General features: G+C 55.6%; 1 protein-coding gene across 1 annotated transcript; it reads right to left on the bottom strand.

Moving 5' to 3' along the window:
- Nucleotides 1–194: 194 nt before the first annotated feature.
- Nucleotides 195–9,708, bottom strand: BICDL2 (BICD family like cargo adaptor 2). Its single transcript, XM_029075813.1, has 10 exons — nt 9,627–9,708; nt 7,937–8,260; nt 6,672–6,887; nt 6,390–6,506; nt 6,088–6,234; nt 2,935–3,120; nt 1,980–2,132; nt 1,574–1,704; nt 1,090–1,210; nt 195–493 (listed from the first exon to the last, which is right to left on the bottom strand). Exons 2-10 carry the CDS (start codon nt 8,234–8,236, stop codon nt 317–319), a joined length of 1,548 nt encoding a protein of 515 aa, XP_028931646.1. The 5' UTR covers nt 8,237–8,260; nt 9,627–9,708; the 3' UTR covers nt 195–316.
- Nucleotides 9,709–17,825: the final 8,117 nt, after the last annotated feature.

Genomic DNA, 17,825 nt, shown 5'->3' with positions numbered 1-17,825 from the left:
CCCCATCCTCTGCCCTGAGATTTAGCTTCCTCCTTCTGACCAGTGACTTGATGTCCCCTTGCCGGACCTCCCCCCACCAGGTACCTGGGTTCCTCTCCTGGAGGTCACCCCACAGAATGTGGTATTCACCTCAGCCCCTTTCTAAAAAACAGCCCCCCAGCCCCATCCTGCCCCAGTTCCAGAAGCCTCCCCGTTCCAGAAGCGAGCCCCTCCGCCCCTTGGGGGCCAGTCTCGCCTGAAGCCACCTCCACCACACCCCACTGCTTGAGGCCGCCCCTCTGGCTCCACTCCCAGGTCTGGGCCAGGGAGTGGCCTTCTATGTCCTTCTGAAGAGGCTGGTCAGGAAGCCCCCAGCGCCCCCGGCGCCGGGGCCTCTGCGGAGGGAGAAGCGTGTCCCTCCTCGGCCCGAGGTGGAGCGTGCCGCAGGGGCCGCGCTCAATTCCTTCTGCCGCTGTAAATGCAGCTGCTGCCCGATCACCACTTGCATGTCGTCCTGCGGGAAAGGAGGGAGTCAGCCTTGACAGAAGTGGCCCTCCTGCCAGCGACCCCAGCCTGACACTGTGGTGCCTGGTGGTCCTGAGAGTCACCCATATCTCCCTCCCCTCCTCCCCCCAAAGCATCTTAAACCTGGCCTCAGCTCTCCAACAGCCTCTTCCAATGCCTGAAGCAGCGTGGCTCAGTGGAAAGAGCCCGAGTTTGGGAGTCAGAGGTCGTGAGTTCTAATCCCAGCTCTGCCGCTTGCCAGCTCTGTGACTTTGGGGAAGTTACTTAACTTGTGCCTCAGCCTCAGTTACCTCATCTGTGAAATGGGGATTAATACTGTGACCCCCTTGTGGGACAGCCTGATCACCTTGTATCCCCCAGCCCTTAGAATAGTGCTTTGCACATAATAAGCGTTTAACAAATACCATTTTATTTATTTATGCTGCCCCGCCCTCAGTGCTGGAGTGCTGACAGTGCTGGAGGCCTCGCCTCCTATGGCCCCCACCCCCTAAAGCAGACTTCATGCTCTGCCTCCCGTGAATCAGGGTTTCCCACCCCCACCCCCTGCCCCACCTCTGCCCTTAATCCCGGGGACCCCTCCCGTACCTGCCAGGCCTCCAGCTCCTGAGACAGGGCCACTTTCTGGCGAATGGCCCGGAGGAGCTCCCGGGAAAGAGAATCTTTTTCCAGGGAGACCCGGGAGAGCTCCAGGGATAGTGTCAGAGACCTGGAGGGAATGGGAGAGGAACAGAGGTCAGGAAGATGAGGAGCAGGAACTGGCAGAGAAAGAGACCCCCCAGGGAGATGAGGGGCAGGGAGCTGGCCAAAGACGGGAGGGGAGAGGGCCAGTCGGCGTCAAATCCTCCAGTCTTTGAGGTGGGAACTCCCATTTGTGAGTAGTTGGGATGAGGGAGTGGCAGATTCTTAGAAGCTCTTTAGAAGAGGAGATGGTGACTCATGGGTTTAAATTCAGTAGGTGACAAGGATATCTGGGTCCAGACAAGGTAGGCAGTGGTCTGGGTCTCTGGGTCCCGCCCCAGAATGGTGGTGGGGAGGGGAGGAAGAGGAGGAGGAGAAAGCACACACTGACTTGTTCACAGCCTCATCCCGATCAGAGAGGGCTCCGCTCAGAGCCGATTCAGGGTCCTCCTCGTCCCACAGTTCCTTCTGCCTGTGCAGTTCCTCCCGCAGAGCCCGCAGCTCCTCCCGCTGAAGAGACAACTGGGGCCAGAAGAGAAGGAAGGGGCTCAGACTGGGGATGGTCCACTCCAAGATGCCCCCCTCCCTTCCCCAGTCTTCTCAAAATCCAAACTTCCCACTTCTCCCTTGGGACCCAGGCCCCTCACTCCCAGCCCCAGTTCCCCTCCATCCATCTTGTCCCTCAGCCCCCATCCTTTCCCACCGCCCCTGGCTCTTCCCCACCTCCCTCGGCCTCCTCTCCAAAGTCTCAGGCCCCATTTTTCTTCCCAGAAGTGCTGGCCCTTGACTTGGGTCACCTCATCCTGCAGTCTCTCCACCTCCACTTCTTTTTCCTCTAACATTTCCCTGGGGTTCAAAGAGGCTTTCTTCTTGGGGGGCTCCATCTCCTCCTCTCGGGGAGACAGTGGGGGTGGAGTCTCCACCTCCTGAGTCTCAGAAGAAGGGGTAGGCTGAAGCAAAGAAGAAACTCATATTGGTCCAAGAGGAGGAGGGGCATGGGGCAATACAGTTTATTTCCTGTTTCCCCCACTCCTCCCTCTCTCCTTCCTAGGGCAATGTGTGTGGGGAAGGGAACACTGGGAGAGGAGAATTCAAAAATCACTCCTCTCGTCTAGACGGAAACTCACTGTGGGCAGGGAATGTCTCTACTACCATCTCGGTTATATTGTACTCTTCCAAGTGCTCAGTACAGTGCTCTGTACAAAGTAAGCACTCAATAAACTGCCAAACTCCTGGGCGGCAGTGCTGTGGCTATTATGTTCCCGGGGAAGGAGGCCGAGACTGTGGGTTAAAGGGAGTCTTGGCATTTCCTTCTTTCCCCCATTCTCTTCTCCACCCCCACCCCCCAGATCCCCAAAAATCAACTGGGGAAAGAGGGGAAGCATTTAGTAATAATAAGAATGGTATTTGTTAAGCGCTTACTATGTACCAAGCACTGTTCTAAGCGCTGGGGAGGATACAAGGTGATCAGGTTGTCCCATGTGGGGCTTACCGTCTCAATGCCCATTTTACAGATGAGGTCACTGAGGCCCAGCAAAGTGACTTGCTCAAAGTCACACAGCTGACAAGTGCTGTGCACAGAGTAAGCGCTCGATAAATACTACTGAATGAATGAGGACCCCCACAAACGCCCCGCCACGGTCCTCCCTCCCAGTCCCGTGCATGGGGGTGGGGAGGAAGGCCAGGCGGGTCCGGGGGGGGGGGGGGGGGGGGGGCTGGAGTCCCGGGGCAGCGCCCTTAGGCTGGGCTCACCCGGGGGGCGTCCGGGAGGTGCGGGACCCCCTCGTCGTCCACGCTTCGGGCGATCTCCGACCGCAGGGAGGCCATCGACGTATCCGAGTCCTGCAGCCGCGACTCCTCCTCCAGCTCCAACACGCGGCGCTGCAGCCGGCGGAGGGAGGACAGCGCTTCCCCGGCCTCCGCGCGGGCCCGCTCCAGCTGAGGGGGAGGACGGGAGGAAGGGGCGAGAATGCCAGGCGGGAATGCCAGGCGGGAATCCCACCCAGCTCCTGCTCAAACGGCTACCTTACTGCTACAGGCTCTTGTTATATCCCAGCTAGACTACCGTGTCAGCCTTGTCTCTAATCTCCCTTCCTCCTCTCTCGCCCTGCTCCGGTCTATTCTTCACTCCTCTGCCCGGCTCATCTTCCTGCAGAAACGATCCGGGCATGTCACTCCCCTTCTTAAACACCTCCAGTGGTTGCCTATCGACCTCCGCTCCAAACAAAAACTCCTCACTCTAGGCTTCAAGTGTCTCCATCACCTTGCCCCTTCCTACCTCTCCTCCCTTCTCTCTTTCTACCACCCACCCCGCACGCTCCGCTCCTCCGCCGCCCACCTCCTCACCCTCCCTCGGTCTCGCCTATCCCGCCGTCGACCCCTGGGCCACGTCCTCCCGCGGCCCTCCCTCCTCACCTCCGCCAAACTGATTCTCTTCCCCTCTTCAAAACCCTACTTCAAACTCACCTCCTCCAAGAAGCCTTCCCAGACTGAGCTCCCCTTCTCCCTCTACTCCCTCCACTGCCCCCCTTCACCTCTCCGCAGCTAAACCCTCTTTTCCCCCCATTTCCCTCTGCTCCTCCCCCTCTCCCTTCCCATCCCCTCAGCACTGTACTCGTCCGCTCAACTGTATATATTTTCATTACCTTATTTATTTTGTTAATGAAATGTACATCGCCTCGATTCTATTTAGTTGCCATTGTTTTTACGAGATGTTCTTCCCCTCGACTCTATCGCCATCGTTCTTGTCTGCCCGTCTCCCCCGATTAGACCGTAAGCCCGTCAAAAGGCAGGGACTGTCTCTATCTGTTGCCGACTGTTCATTCCAAGCGCTTAGTACAGTGCTCTGCACATAGTAAGCGCTCAATAAATACTATTGAATGAATGAATGAATGCTCCTCCTGCTCCCTTCCCTTCCCGCTCGGCACCGGCAGGTGGCGCCCACAGCCCCGACAGCCTCGGAGGGGGCGGGGCCGCCAAGGAGAGGGAGGTGGGACCGGTGGGCGGGGCCTCATGGGCGACGGAGGCGGGGCCGCCAATGGGAGGGAAGCGTGGCCAGGGGCGAGACCCGATAGGTGGGGCCCGGGGCGGGACCGCCAATGGGAGGGAGGCGGGGCCGGGGGGCGGGGCCGGGAGCCGGGCAGAACCCAGAGCGGTGGGAAGCGCGGCCCGGCGGAGGGGAGCGGGGACGCGGAGCGGGGCTGCAAGGCACTATTTAGGGGGCGCTCACTGCGTGCAGAGCACTCTACTAAGCGCTTGGGAGAATCTAATGCAACAATAAACGGACACATTCCCTGCCCACAAGGAGCTGACCGTCTAGACGAGGCAGACATTCATTCACTCATTCATTCAATAGTATTTACTGAGCGCTTACTATGTGCAGAGCACTGTACTAAGCGCTTGGAATGGACAAATCGGCAACGGATAGAGACAGTCCCTGCCCTTTGACGGGCTTACAGTCTAATTGAGGGAGACGGGCAGACAAGAACAATGGCAATAAATAGAGTCAAGGGGAAGAACATCTCATTAAAACAATAGCAAATAAATAGAATCAGGGTGATGGACATCTCATTAAACAAAATGAATAGGGTGATGAAGATATCACCCTATCCAACCGCACTTATTGAGCACTCTCTGCGTACAGAGCGCTGTACTAAGCCCTTGGGAGAATCCAACACAATAAACAGACATATTCCCTGCCCACAAGGAGCTGACGTTCTAGAGGAGGCAGACATTCATTCACTCATCCAACCGTACTTATTGAGCACTCACTGCGTGCAGAGCACTGTATTAAGCGCTTGAGAGAGTCCAGTACAATAACAGACACATTCCCTGCCCATGCTGGAGGGAAGGGGAGGGTGGCACGGGGAGGCTGCTCTGGCCCAACCCACGGAGAGACTCCTCTAGCCCAACCCATGCCCGGCCTCTTCTTTTTTTCTAGGAGCAGGAGGTAGGAAAGGCAGAGGGGAGGGGGAAGCAGGTTTTTGGCCCCCGTGGGCTGGGGGCAGCGGGGAGCAGCATCGATGTTGATAGAGCATGGGCCTGGGACTCAGCAGGTCATGGGCTCTAATCCCACTCTCCCATTTGTCTGCTCTGGACCCTTGGGCAAGTCACTTTACTTCCCTGGGACTCAGTTACCTCATCTGTAAAATGGGGATTTAGACTGTGAGTCTCATGCGGGACAGGGACTGTATCCAACCCAATTTGCGTGTATCCACCGCAGTGCTTGGTACAGTGTCTGGCACATAGTAAGCCCTTAAAAAATACCACAATTATAATTATTATTATCAGGGGGATGAACAAGGCCCAACTTTGGATGGAGGGAGTGGGATTGGGCAGACAGAGAATACTACGCTCGGGGCGGGGTCGTTCAGAAATAGATCAGCTGGCCCCAGGTCAGTCCAGAGTCACCTTAGTCTCTCCAGGAGTCCCCCACCTCCTTCCAGAGTCTACACTGCTCTCCAGCTGCATGACCCCCCTGGATCAGGGGAGTGGGGGGCAGGGGGATGGGAAATATTGGGGTTGGTGAGGAGTCAGAGCCTTTTTTTCCCCCCAGTGGTTTTTTTTAACCATTTACTAGGTGCCAGGCACTATACTAAGCACTGGGGTAGTTACAAGCAAATCAGGTTGGACACAGTCCCTGTCCCACGTGGGGCTCACACTCTCAATCCCCATTTTACCGATGAGGTCACTGAGGCTCAGAGGAGTGAAGCGATTTGCCCAAGATCACATAGCGGGCAAGTGTTCGAGCTGGGATGAGAACCCAAGTCTCCTCGCTTCCAGTCCTATGCTCTATTCACCGGGCGGGCCATGCTGCTTCTCACCTTCTGACCCTCCTTCCTCCCAGAACTCCAGCTCCCATTGTCGTCCCCCCGACCTCCATCCCCGCCGCGAGCGGCCTCTCACCTCCAGACTGTGCTCATGCCTCTCCCGCCTCAACAGCAGCAGCTCCTCGTGCAGGGTCTGCACGCGGCCCTGGGCCTGCTCCGCCTCCTCCCTCAGAACCCGGACCTGCCCCTCCAAGTCCTGCCTCCGGAATTGCAGCATCTGGTTCTGGGAAGCAGCCAAGGGAGAGCTGGGCTAGAGCCAAGACCCCAGTCTCCTCCAGGTGGTCCCGGGAGTTTCCTCTCCCTGTCCCCCTCAGAGGGGCTCTAGGAGGCTCTAGCTTCCCTCTCCCTCTCCTCCCAACTGGCAGCCCTGGCCTTTACCTCTCCTTGCAGGCTCTCCAGCTGGGCTCTCAGCTCTGTCCCCACCAGCACCTGGGCCTGGTGCTCCCCACGGAGGCTGCTCAGCTCCTTCTGCAGCTCCTGCTCCACCCGGGAGGCCTGAGGGAGCCCACGTTGGGCAGGGGAAGGGAGTGGGACAAAGTCCAGGATGGTCCCAGCGCATCCAGGAACACCCCCTCCCCCCCCACCCTAGGGTCAGTGCTGGACTCTGCAGAGCTGCCCTCTCCCTGCCCCCCGTATCTCCGTCGGGGACCCCTGTCATACCTGTGCCAGCTGCTCACTCAGTCTCAGGTTCTGCTCACTGAGCTCTCCCAGGGCCCGGGCTCGCTCCCGCCCGCTGTCCCGCTGCTCAGAGCGCCGCTCCCCCAGCTGGGCCTGCAGCGCAGCCACATCACCCTCCAGCTCCCCGGCCCGGGCCTCCCACTCGGCACCTCGAGCCGCCAGCCCGCGCCGCAGCTCGTGGTTCTCCTGCTGCAGCCGCTGCAGGGTCAGAGGGGAATGAGCCCTTGGGATCCATCGGTCACGGGCTCCGGGAGGGAGGCCGGAGGGGGTGAGGGGGCACTGCATGGGCCGGGGGGGTGGGGGTGTCACGGGGTCGGAGATGGAGGCTGGAAGGGGTGAGGAAGTCACTGTCTCTGAAGGGGTGGTCACGGGTTGGGGAGACAGACCCTCGAGTGTCAAGAGATCAGGACAGGTTCAGGAGAGGCCCAGGGACTGCAGAACATTAGGCATCTGTGAAAGATGGGCAGGTCGGGGAGACGGGCAATGGCTAGAGTAGGGGCTGGGAGGGGGATCATGATGGGGCTGGTCCCCCTTGGGGACGTGGGAGTGAGGGGGTCTCACCTCAGGCTTCTTCCTGCCCCTGAGTCGTAACCGTCGGCGCCGGCGCCTCAGTGCTGCACTGCCCCCTCGGCCCTTCCCTCCCCTCGCCATCTCCCCTGTCTTTGTTTCCCAATCTCCTTACCTACTCTTCCTCTCACCCTCTGCTCGGGCACTTGCTTGCCCACTCGCTCTACAGCCTCTCGTCTCCCCTCTCCTCTTTTCCTGTCCCTCTGTCTCTTCTCTTCTCTCAGTCTTCAATCGCTTTCCTCTCTCTCCATTATCTTTCCTTTCGAACGTTTCTTCTCTTCATCTTCTGCCTTCTGCCTCTCTTCCTTTTCCCCCCCTAATTACCCCCTTGCCCCTGCCCCACCCAGCAACTCACGCCTCTGCCCTTCCCCCAAACCTGTCTGACCGGCAGAAGGACGCTCTCTGCCCCTCCCAGACTCCTATGGTTGGAGGTGGGAAGACTCGGATGCCTGGGTCCCATGTGGGTGGTGTGTGTGTGTGTGTGTTTGTGTGTGTGTGTGTGTGTGTGTGTGGTGAGGGGGAGGTGAGCAGAAACTCTGAGGCTGATCAGGGCAGTTGAGAGGTGTCTGGGTCTCTTGGGGAAGGGAAGACGGCGGGTCGGAGGGAGGGAGGTCGGATTTGGGGAGCCCGGGAGTCTGGCTCTGGGGGGGAGCTGGAGCTCTGGGGGGTGGCAGGCTCACCTCCTCCCGCTCAGCGTGCTGGGTGGAGAGGGACTCCAGGGTCCGGTTCAGCTCCTCATTCCGTTCGAGGAGCATCTTGCCCAGCTCAGCCGCCAGCAGCAGGTCCTTCTCCTTGCGCTGCAGGAGCACAGCCAGGTCCTCGGGCTCTTCGGCCTCGCTGCCCCCGGGGGACCCCGCAGGCCTCCCCAAGAATGAATCGTGCCTCTCCAGCACAAAGGGAAAAAAGCCGTCGTCTGTGCTGGGGGAGATGCCCCCCGAGAGCAGCTCGGAAGTGAAGTGGGGACCGTCAGGGGAACTCATGGTGGCTCAGAGTTGGCAGGGCATCTAGGGGAGAGGGAGAGAGCTGGGGAGACCCCGATCCAATCAACCAGCCCTCCCTAGGCCCGGCCTGCCCAGTCCATACCACTCCCAGGCATCATGCCCCTTGGGGAACCCAGGCGTCCACTGAGTCCCTCTCTCTCCTTCCCCAGGCACCCTGCCCCTCAATCTTTAGTTCTTTTCCTGCTGCCCCCTCCCCTCCATTATCCCTGCCGACCCTTCGAGACCCAATCACTTACTCTCACACATACCCATCCTTAACACCTCCCCGCCACCCCCCCCCCCCCCCGCTCGAACACACACACACATGCCTGCACTCACCCCATCCAAAATCAGACTCTGAGGCCTTTGATGATTGATATAACTGCTTCTGCCCTAGAGAACATTCTTCCTGCTTGCCTCTTCCCCTCTCCCCATCCCTGGAGCCAACCATAACGGGTTAATGATGTGTGTGCCTGTTCCGTTCCCCGTTACTGTCCCTGGGGGGAAACTGAGGCATGGGGAAGGGAAGGAACCCCGGCACCCTGCCTACAGGCACTGACTCTCCCTTCTCAACTCTCCCGGGCCCCAGCTGTCACCAACAAGCTGTCCTCTCCCAGCCTCCTGGCCTCCCAGCCCACCCCTACAAACGGCCTCTCCCCGTTGCCCCCAGAGGTGGGCACCCGGGTTCCCCAGCCTCCAGCTCCCCTTGCAGAATCCCAGGCCCCCACCAGGCAGGGTAACTGGTTGAACTGGGATATGGCTGCTGGTTTCTGTTTACTTCCTGGGCCCCACCCCTGGGGACCACACAGGGAAGCCTCTGTTCCCCAGTTCTCTCTGACTCGATCTTCCTTCCTTCCTGCTCCTCTCTGTCCCTGAGCGGGAGGGGCCCTTCTCTAGGGTCCTCTTTTCAGGGTCCCTCTCGCCCCCCAAACTTCCCATCCCTCTCCTTTGGCCTCCCACACTTCCCTCGACTTTCTGCTGCTTTTGCCACCTAGTCCCTGACCTCATGTTCTTTTCCCTCTGGCTCAGCCCTGCAGGGGTTGGGGGGGGGGGGGCCAGGGGGTGCCTCCAGGACCCCTGTTGCCCAACCCAACTCTCTCCACAGACTTCTCCTCCAGAACCGAAGTGTCATGCTACTTCTCTCTTGTCACCCTTCCTCCCTCCACCCACAGCTTTCCATCCAAAACTCAAACTCTTGACCCGGGGACCTGCACCAGAGACCCCCTTCCCTTCCCCAAACAGAGGCATCCTCTTCCCAGTGGCGGTCACTTTTGTTCCAAACCTCCTCCTTCCCGCGGGGACCTGTACGCCCCCAGCCCCCGGCGCTTTCGCTCAGACCACTGAACCCTCTTTCCCCTCCGACAACTAGGGGTTCTTTGCTGGGCCCTACCTGGATCCCTGGGGGGAGGGGGGATCGGCCCCCCTATCCTTCCGTGCTTCCCATTGCTCTCTTTCTCTCCAGCTGTCCGTTCCCGGCGGTTTCTCTTTTCTCTTCCGGGGGCGGGACCAGGTGAGCAGCCGCCAGGTGAGCTAGGGCGGAGGGGAAGGGGAGGGCGTTGCCCGCCTGGTGGAAGGAATGGGACAGAACGCCTGCAACAAGTGTCAGCCCCAGAAGCCCTCGATGGACTCGCAACCCCACAGTCGTTCCGAAGGAGCTCTCGCACATCCAGACCCAGGACTGACCCGATCCAGATTCAGGTAGCCGCGAATGGCAGACGTGCAGTTATACAGTAGGGAAACACTTGCCCTGAAAGATTTGGGGTCGGGAAAGGAATCTTGCCATGTTTTCACAGGCAGAGGAAGAAGCAGCGTGGCCCAGTGAAAAGAACCCGGGCCTGGGAGGCCCAGGACCCGGGTTTTAATCCCGTCTCTACCAGGTACCGACTGCGCGACCTTGGGAAAGTCGCTTAACTTCTCTATGCCTCAGTTCCCTCAGCTACAAGATGGGGATGCAATCGATCATATTTTTTGAGCACTGTACTAAGCGCTTGGGAGAGTACAATATAACAAATATAATAGACTCATTCCCTGCACACAGGGAGCTGACAGTCTAGAGGGCTCAATACCTGTTCTCCCTCCTCCTTAGACTGCGAGCCCCATGTGGGACCTAATGTTCTTGAATACACCCCTGCACTTAGGACAGTGGTTGGCACACCCTAAGGACTTAATTGTCATTATCATTACAGGGGGCAAGGGGTGGCTAATGAAACATTCCTTGATACAGTCTCACCATCGATAGCATTGTCTTCAAAACAAGGGGCAGTTCTAGTAGGGAGACCACCACTCAGCAGATGGACAATATAGTAGTGACTGGATAGGGAGGCAAAGGCAGGCCAGAGGGACAGCAGTACACTTTCAGCCCCACACTTTAACCAAGAGCTGAGGGAAGGACACAACCAACCAATCAGTCGAAAGTATGGGTATTTACTGAGTTCCTACTGAGAAGCATTCATTCATTCAATAGTATTTATTGAGCGCTTACTATGGGCAGAGCACTGTACTAAGTGTTTGGAATGTACAAATCGGCAACAAATAGAGACAATCCCTGCCCATTGACGGGCTTAGACTGCTAATCGGGGGAGACAGACAAAGACAATAGCAATAAATAGAATCAAGGTGATGTACATCTCATTAACAAAATAAATAGGGTAATAAAAATATATACAATTGAGCTGACGAGCACAGTGCTGAGGGAAGGGAGAGGGGGAGGAGCAGAGGGAAAGGGGGGAAAAGAGGGCTTAACTGAGGGAAGGTGAAGGGAGCACAGTGCTGAGGGAAGGGAGAGGGGGAGGAGCAGAGGGAAAGGGGGGAAAAGAGGGCTTAACTGAGGGAAGGTGAAGGGGGGGTAGAGGGGGAGCAGAGGGAGCAGAGGGAAAAGGGGAAGCTCACTCTGGGAAGGCCTGTTGGAGGAGGTGAGCTCTAAGTTGGGCTTTGAAGAGGGGAAGAGAATTGATTTGGCGGCAGTGAGGAGGGAGAGTGTTCCAGGACAGCGGGAGGATGTGGCCCAGGGGTTGACGGAGGGTTAGGCGAGAACAGGGGACGGTGAGGAGGTGGGTGGCAGAGGAGCGAAGCGTGCGGGGTGGGGAGTAGAAAGAGAGAAGGGAGGAGAGGTAGGAGGGGGCAAGGTGATGGAGAGCCTTGAAGCCTAGAGTGAGAAGTTTTTGTTTCGTGCGGAGGTTGATGGGCAACCACTGGAGGTTTTTAAGAAGGGGAGTGACATGCCCAGAGCGTTTCTGCAGGAAGATGAGCCGGGCAGCGGAGTGAAGAATAAACTGGAGCGGGGAAAGACAGGAGGAAGGGAGATCAGAGAGCAGGCTGACACGATAATCCAGCCGGGATATTACGAGAGCCTGTACCAGTAAGATAGCCGTTTGGGTGGAGAGGAAAGGGTGGATCTTGGCGATATTATAAAGGTGAGACTGGCAAGTTTTGGTGACAGATTGGATGTGTGGGGTGAATGAGAGAGCCGAGTCAAAGATGACACCGAGGTTGCGGGCTTGAGAGATGGGAAGGATGGTTGTACGATCCACAGTGATAGGGAAGTCAGGAAGAGGACAGGGCTTGGGAGGGAAAGTAAGGAGAAGCAGCATGGCGGAGTGGGTAGATTACGGGTCTGGGAGTCAGAAAGTCAAGGGTTCTAATCCTGTATCCACCACTTGTCTGCTGTGTGACTTTGGGCAAGTCACTTCACTTCTCTGGGCCTTAGTGCCCTCATCTGTAAAATGGGGGATGAAGTCTGTGAGCCCCACATGGGACACCCTGATCACCTTCTATCTACCCCAGTGCTTAGAACAGTGCTTTGCACATAGTAAGTGCTTAACAATGCCATCATTATTATTATAAGTGCAGAGCATTGTAACTAAGAACTCAGAAGACTTCGGTAGAGGTTGTAGACAAGAGCCCTGCTCTAATGTGGAAGAAAAGCACAAAACAATTTTTAGATAGCAGAGGGGCTTAAATAGTCAAGACTGTAAAGTGACATGGAAAGTTTCTGTGAGTGACTTTGGCAGATACTCTCTGGAACAGAGGCAAACCACACACACATTCGCAAGTGAAAGTAACTGTAAAGGAGGATTCAGTTTGAAAGCTAAACAACCAGATAGCCAGCTCTGTCAATCAATCAATTACTGAGCACTTACTGTGTTCAAAGCACTGTATTAAGGGCATGAGAAAGAATACAACATAACAGAGTTGGAAGGAAAATTCCCTGCCCACAAGGAGCAATACGGTCTGGAAGGAGAGACAGATGTTAAAGAATAAATTAGGGATGCGTACATAAAGCGGTGAGGTTGAGGGTGGGTGAATATTCATTGCTTAAAGGGCACAGATCCAAGTGCACAGACAACACAGAGGAGAGAGGAAGTGGGAAGGGTTCCTGTAAGAGATTCATTCATTCATTCATTCAATAGTATTTATTGAGCGCTTACTATGTGCAGAGCACTGTACTAAGCGCTTGGGATGAACAAGTCGGCAACAGATAGAGACAGTCCCTGCCGTTTGACGGGCTTACAGTCTAATCGGGGGAGACGGACAGACAAGAACAATGGCAATAAACAGCGTCAAGGGGAAGAACATCTCGTAAAAACAATGGCAACTAAATAGAATCAAGGCGATGTACAATTCATTAACAAAATAAATAGGGTAACGAAAATATATACAGTTGAGCGGACGGGTACAGTGCTGTGGGGATGGGAAGGGAGAGGTGGAGGAGCAGAGGGAAAAGGGGAAAATGAGGCTTTAGCTGCGGAGAGGTAAAGGGGGGATGGCAGAGGGAGTAGAGGGGGAAGAGGAGCTCAGTCTGGGAAGGCCTCTTGGAGGAGGTGATTTTTAAGTAAGGTTTTGAAGAGGGAAAGAGAATCAGTTTGGCGGAGGTGAGGAGGGAGGGCGTTCCAGGACCGCGGGAGGACGTGACCCAGGGGTCGACGGCGGGATAGGCGAGACCGAGGGACGGCGAGGAGGTGGGCGGCAGAGGAGCGGAGCGTGCGGGGTGGGCGGTAGAAAGAGAGAAGGGAGGAGAGGTAGGAAGGGGCAAGGTGATGGAGAGCCTTGAAGCCTAGAGTGAGGAGTTTTTGTTTGGAGCGGAGGTCGATAGGCAACCACTGGAGTTGTTTAAGAAGGGGAGTGACAGGCCCAGATCGTTTCTGCAGGAAGATGAGCCGGGCAGCGGAGTGAAGAATAGACTGGAGCGGGGCGAGAGAGGAGGAAGGGAGGTCAGAGAGAAGGCTGACACAGTAGTCTAGCCGGGATATAACGAGAGCCCGTAATAGTAAGGTAGCCGTTTGGGTGGAGAGGAAAGGGCGGATCTCGGCGATATTGTAGAGGTGAAACCGGCAGGTCTTGGTAACGGATAGGATGTGTGGGGTGAACGAGAGGGACGAGTCAAGGATGACACCGAGATTGCGGGCCTGCGGGACGGGAAGGATGGTCGTGCCATCCACGGTGATGGAGAAGTCTGGGAGCGGACCGGGCTTGGGAGGGAAGATGAGGAGCTCAGTCTTGCTCATGTTGAGTTTTAGGTGGCGGGCAGACATCCAGGTGGAGACGTCCCGGAGGCAGGAGGAGATGCGAGCCCGAAGGGAGGGGGAGAGGACAGGGGCGGAGATGTAGATCTGCGTGTCATCTGCGTAGAGATGGTAGTCAAAGCCGTGAGAGCGAATGAGTTCACCGAGGGAGTGAGTGTAAATGGAGAACAGAAGAGGGCCAAGAACTGACCCTTGAGGAACTCCAACAGTTAAAGGATGGGAGGGGGAGGAGGCTCCAGCGTAGGAGACCGAGAATGATCGGCCAGAGAGGTAAGAGGAGAACCAGGAGAGGACAGAGTCCGTGAAGCCAAGGTGAGATAAGGTATGGAGGAGGAGGGGATGGTCGACAGTGTCAAAGGCAGCAGAGAGGTCAAGGAGGATCAGAATGGAGTAGGAGCCATTGGATTTGGCAAGAAGGAGGTCACGGGTGACCTTAGAGAGAGCAGTCTCGGTAGAGTGGAGGGGACGGAAGCCAGATTGGAGGGGGTCTAGGAGAGAATGGGAGTTAAGGAATTCTAGGCATCGATTGTAGACGACTCGTTCTAAGATTTTGGAAAGGAAGGGTAGTAGGGAGATAGGACGATAACTGGAGGGGGAAGTGGGGTCAAGAGCGGGTTTTTTTAGGATGGGGGAGACGTGGGCGTGTTTGAAGGCAGAGGGGATGTGATTTAGCAGCGTGGCTCAGTGGAAAGCGCACGAGCTGGGGAGTCAGAGGTCATGGGTTCAAATTCCAGCTCCGCCGCTTGTCAGCTGTGTGACTTTGGGCCAGTCACTTTACTTCTCGGGGCCTAAGTTACCCCATCTGTAAAATGGGGGTGAAGACTGGGACCCCCACGTGGGACAACCTGATTACCCTGTATCTAACCCAGCGCTTAGAACAGTGCTCTGCACATAGTAAGCACTTAACAAATACCAACATTATTATTATTATTGATAAGGCTTTTAAGGTGGGGAGTGTGGTGGCCTGTCATGGTAGATGTGATCCCTGCCCGCAAGGAGCTTACGATCTAGAGAGGGAGAAAGACATTAAAATAAATGCATTCATTCATTCAATCGTATTTATTGAGCACTTAATATGTGCAGAGCACTGTACTAAGCGCTTGGAATGTACAATTCAGCAACTGAGATGGTCCCTGCCCAACAAAGGGCTCACAGTCTAAACGGGGGAGACAGACAACAAAACAAAACAGAACAAAACAAGTAGTCTGGCGTCAATATCACCAAGATAAATAGAATCATAGATATATACACATCATTAACAAAATAAATAGAGTAATGAATAATATAAACAAATATGCACAAGTGTTGTGGGGAGGGGAAGGGGGAAGAGCAGAGAGAGAGTAGGGGGAATGGGGAGGGGAGGAGGAGCAGAGGGAAAGGGAGGGCTCTCAGTCTGGGAAGGCCTCCTGGAGGAAGTGAGCTCTCAGTAGGGCTTTGAAGAGGGAAAGAGAGTTAGTTTGGCGGATATGAGGAGGGAGGGCATTCCAGGTCCGTGGTAGGATGTGGGACAGGGGTCGACTGCGGGACAGGAGCGAACGAGGAACCGTGAGGAGGTTAGCGGCAGAGGAGTGGAGTGTACTGGGTGGGCTGGAGAAGGAGAGAAGGGAGGTGAGGTAGGAGGGAGCCAGGTGATGGAGAGCTCTGAAGCCAAGAGTGAGGAGTTTTTGTTTCATGTGAAGCTTGATAGGCAACCACTGGAGGTTTTTGAGGAGGGGAGTGACACGCCCAGAACGTTTCTGTAGAAAGTTAATCCGGGCAGCGGAATGAAGAATCGACTGGAGCAGGGAGAGACAGGAGGATGGGAGATCAGAGAGGTAGCTGACGCAATAATCCAGTCTGGATATTATGAGAGCCTGTACCAGCAAGGTAGCAGTTTGGATGGAGAGGAAAGGGCGGATCTTGGCGATACTGTGAAGGTGAGACTGGCAGGGGATATGGTAGAGTGTAAGGATATGTCCCTAAGAGCTGTGGAGCCGAGAGCAGAATGAGTATTAACGGCTACATAACAAAGGTAGCCAAATCCAAGCAGAGACAGTCATATAAGAAGGGTCTGCGACTTGGCACCTGTAGAAAGGGTCAGAGGCCTAGGAAGAGATAAAACCCGGTGGGGCAACATTACAAGGTCAGTGCCCAGAGCTCACAGGTGGCAGGACAGTAGCCCCGATCTGTGAGTGGCGACAGATTCAGGATGGGCAAAGACACTGCAGGATGGGAGAAGGGCCTGGCGGATGGGGCTTTGGACATCAGCTAGATCAATCATCAATCAACAGCTTTTGTTGAGTGCCTGCTGAACACAACACTGTTTTAAGTGTTTGGGAGAGGATAAAAAGGTTAGAAGACAAGATCCCTCCTTCATTAAGCTCATAGCTGAGTAGGGATAAAGACACAGCAGGAGAAAACAGGGTCTATGTCAAGGAATGATCAATTTATTGGTTTAGTGTACTCTCCCAAGTGCTTAGGACAATGCTTTGCACACAGTAAGTGCTCAATGAATCTGACTGAATGAAAAGGAGGGGGAGAAGTCAAGAGGGAGAGAGACAGCAGGAAAAAGGCAGGGAAATGGAAAGACAGACATACAGATGGGCAGAGAAAACAGGGAAAGCGAGGAAGAAGTCAGCTACACCCACCTCCGTCTCTCCTGTCTCTATCAGATTCCCAGATCCAACTAGTTAGTCTTCCTCCCTCTCTCCCAGTTCCCCTCCCCATTGCCATTAGTGGTCACCATTGCATCCCCTCCCCCTCTTCCCAGAACCACTTAGCATCGATCTGGAGGTGCGGGAGAGAGGAGGGGAGGCTGGGGGCAGTCTGCCTGGATGGGGAGCAGAGTTGTCGGCTGGTGGGGAGCCAGGGGCTGGAGGCCGACTGTTTGGATTTGGGGAGAGAGCAGGAATGGAAGGCAGAACAGAAGGTGTCCTGTCTCTCTTCCTCTGCAGTCCCCAAAAGAAGAAGTATTCCCTTTCACTTCTCTAACCCCAGGGGTTTTCCATTCACTACTTGGAAATGGGAAAGTCGGAAAGCTGGGGGTGGCGGGGGTGGTGTGTGAAGAGGGGCCTGGACAGAGCTGCGAGACTGGCTGGGTTTACTGCTGGCAGTGAGGAACTGGTCTCCATCTCTAGGGGGCTAACCCAGAGGTTCGGGCAAGAGGTGCGCTCAGTAAGCCTTGGTGGTGCTATTCGTTCATTTATTCATTCGCTCATTCAGTTGTATTTACTGAGCGGTTACTGTGGGCAGAGCACTGTACCAAGCGCTTGGGAGAGTACAATATAACAATAGACACTTTCCCTTCCCACAACAAGCTTACAGTCTAGAGGAAAGAGCCGAGGGCTGGGATCCAGAGGATCTGGGTTCTAATCCCAGCTCTGCCACTTGCCTGCTGTGGGACCTTGGGCAAGTCACTTAATTTCTCGGTGCCTCAGTTTCCTCATCTGTAAAATGGGGATTTCCCTCCCTCCTACTCATACAGTGAGCCCCATGTGGGGCAGGGGTGGTATCTGACCTAATTATCTTCTATCTACCTAGTACTTAGCCACATGTAAGCTTGTTGTGGCAACTTGTTGTGTTTGTTTTACTGTTATACTGTACTCTCCCACAGGCTTAATACAGTGCTCTGCACACAGCAAGTGCTCAATAAACGTGCCTAACTGACTAGCAGCACCCTTGGAGCTCTGCAGCCTTCCCCATCTCTATCTTGGTGACTGGCACGTAGTAAGCGCTTAACAAACACCGTAATTATTATCTCTGCAGGCCTGTCTGCCTCCGCGGCCCTGTGTCTCCTCTGCCTCTGCGAGCCTGTCGGTAAATCTGCTTTTGCGGTCCTGACTCCGTCTGCCTTTGGCCCTTTCCGATCAATGACTCCAGTGCTACCACTATCTGCAGCAATCTCAGATAAGATCTGAGAGGGGAAGCGAGAGAGGACGGAGACAGCCCGCACACATTAGCACAGCACGCTACAGAGAAGTTGTGGAGCGGATTTTTGAGGGGCTGGAAAAACAATAGACAGGAACAGATAAGAGTGAGGGAGGAAGAGATAAGGGAGATAAGCTGAGGTGAAAAGAAAGGGAGGAATT

Source organism: Ornithorhynchus anatinus, chromosome 11, assembly GCF_004115215.2.
Source record: "Ornithorhynchus anatinus isolate Pmale09 chromosome 11, mOrnAna1.pri.v4, whole genome shotgun sequence".
Lineage (NCBI taxonomy): Eukaryota > Metazoa > Chordata > Mammalia > Monotremata > Ornithorhynchidae > Ornithorhynchus > Ornithorhynchus anatinus.
Note: the sequence above shows the minus strand (reverse complement) of the source record. Positions and strands in the feature narration are given on the sequence as shown.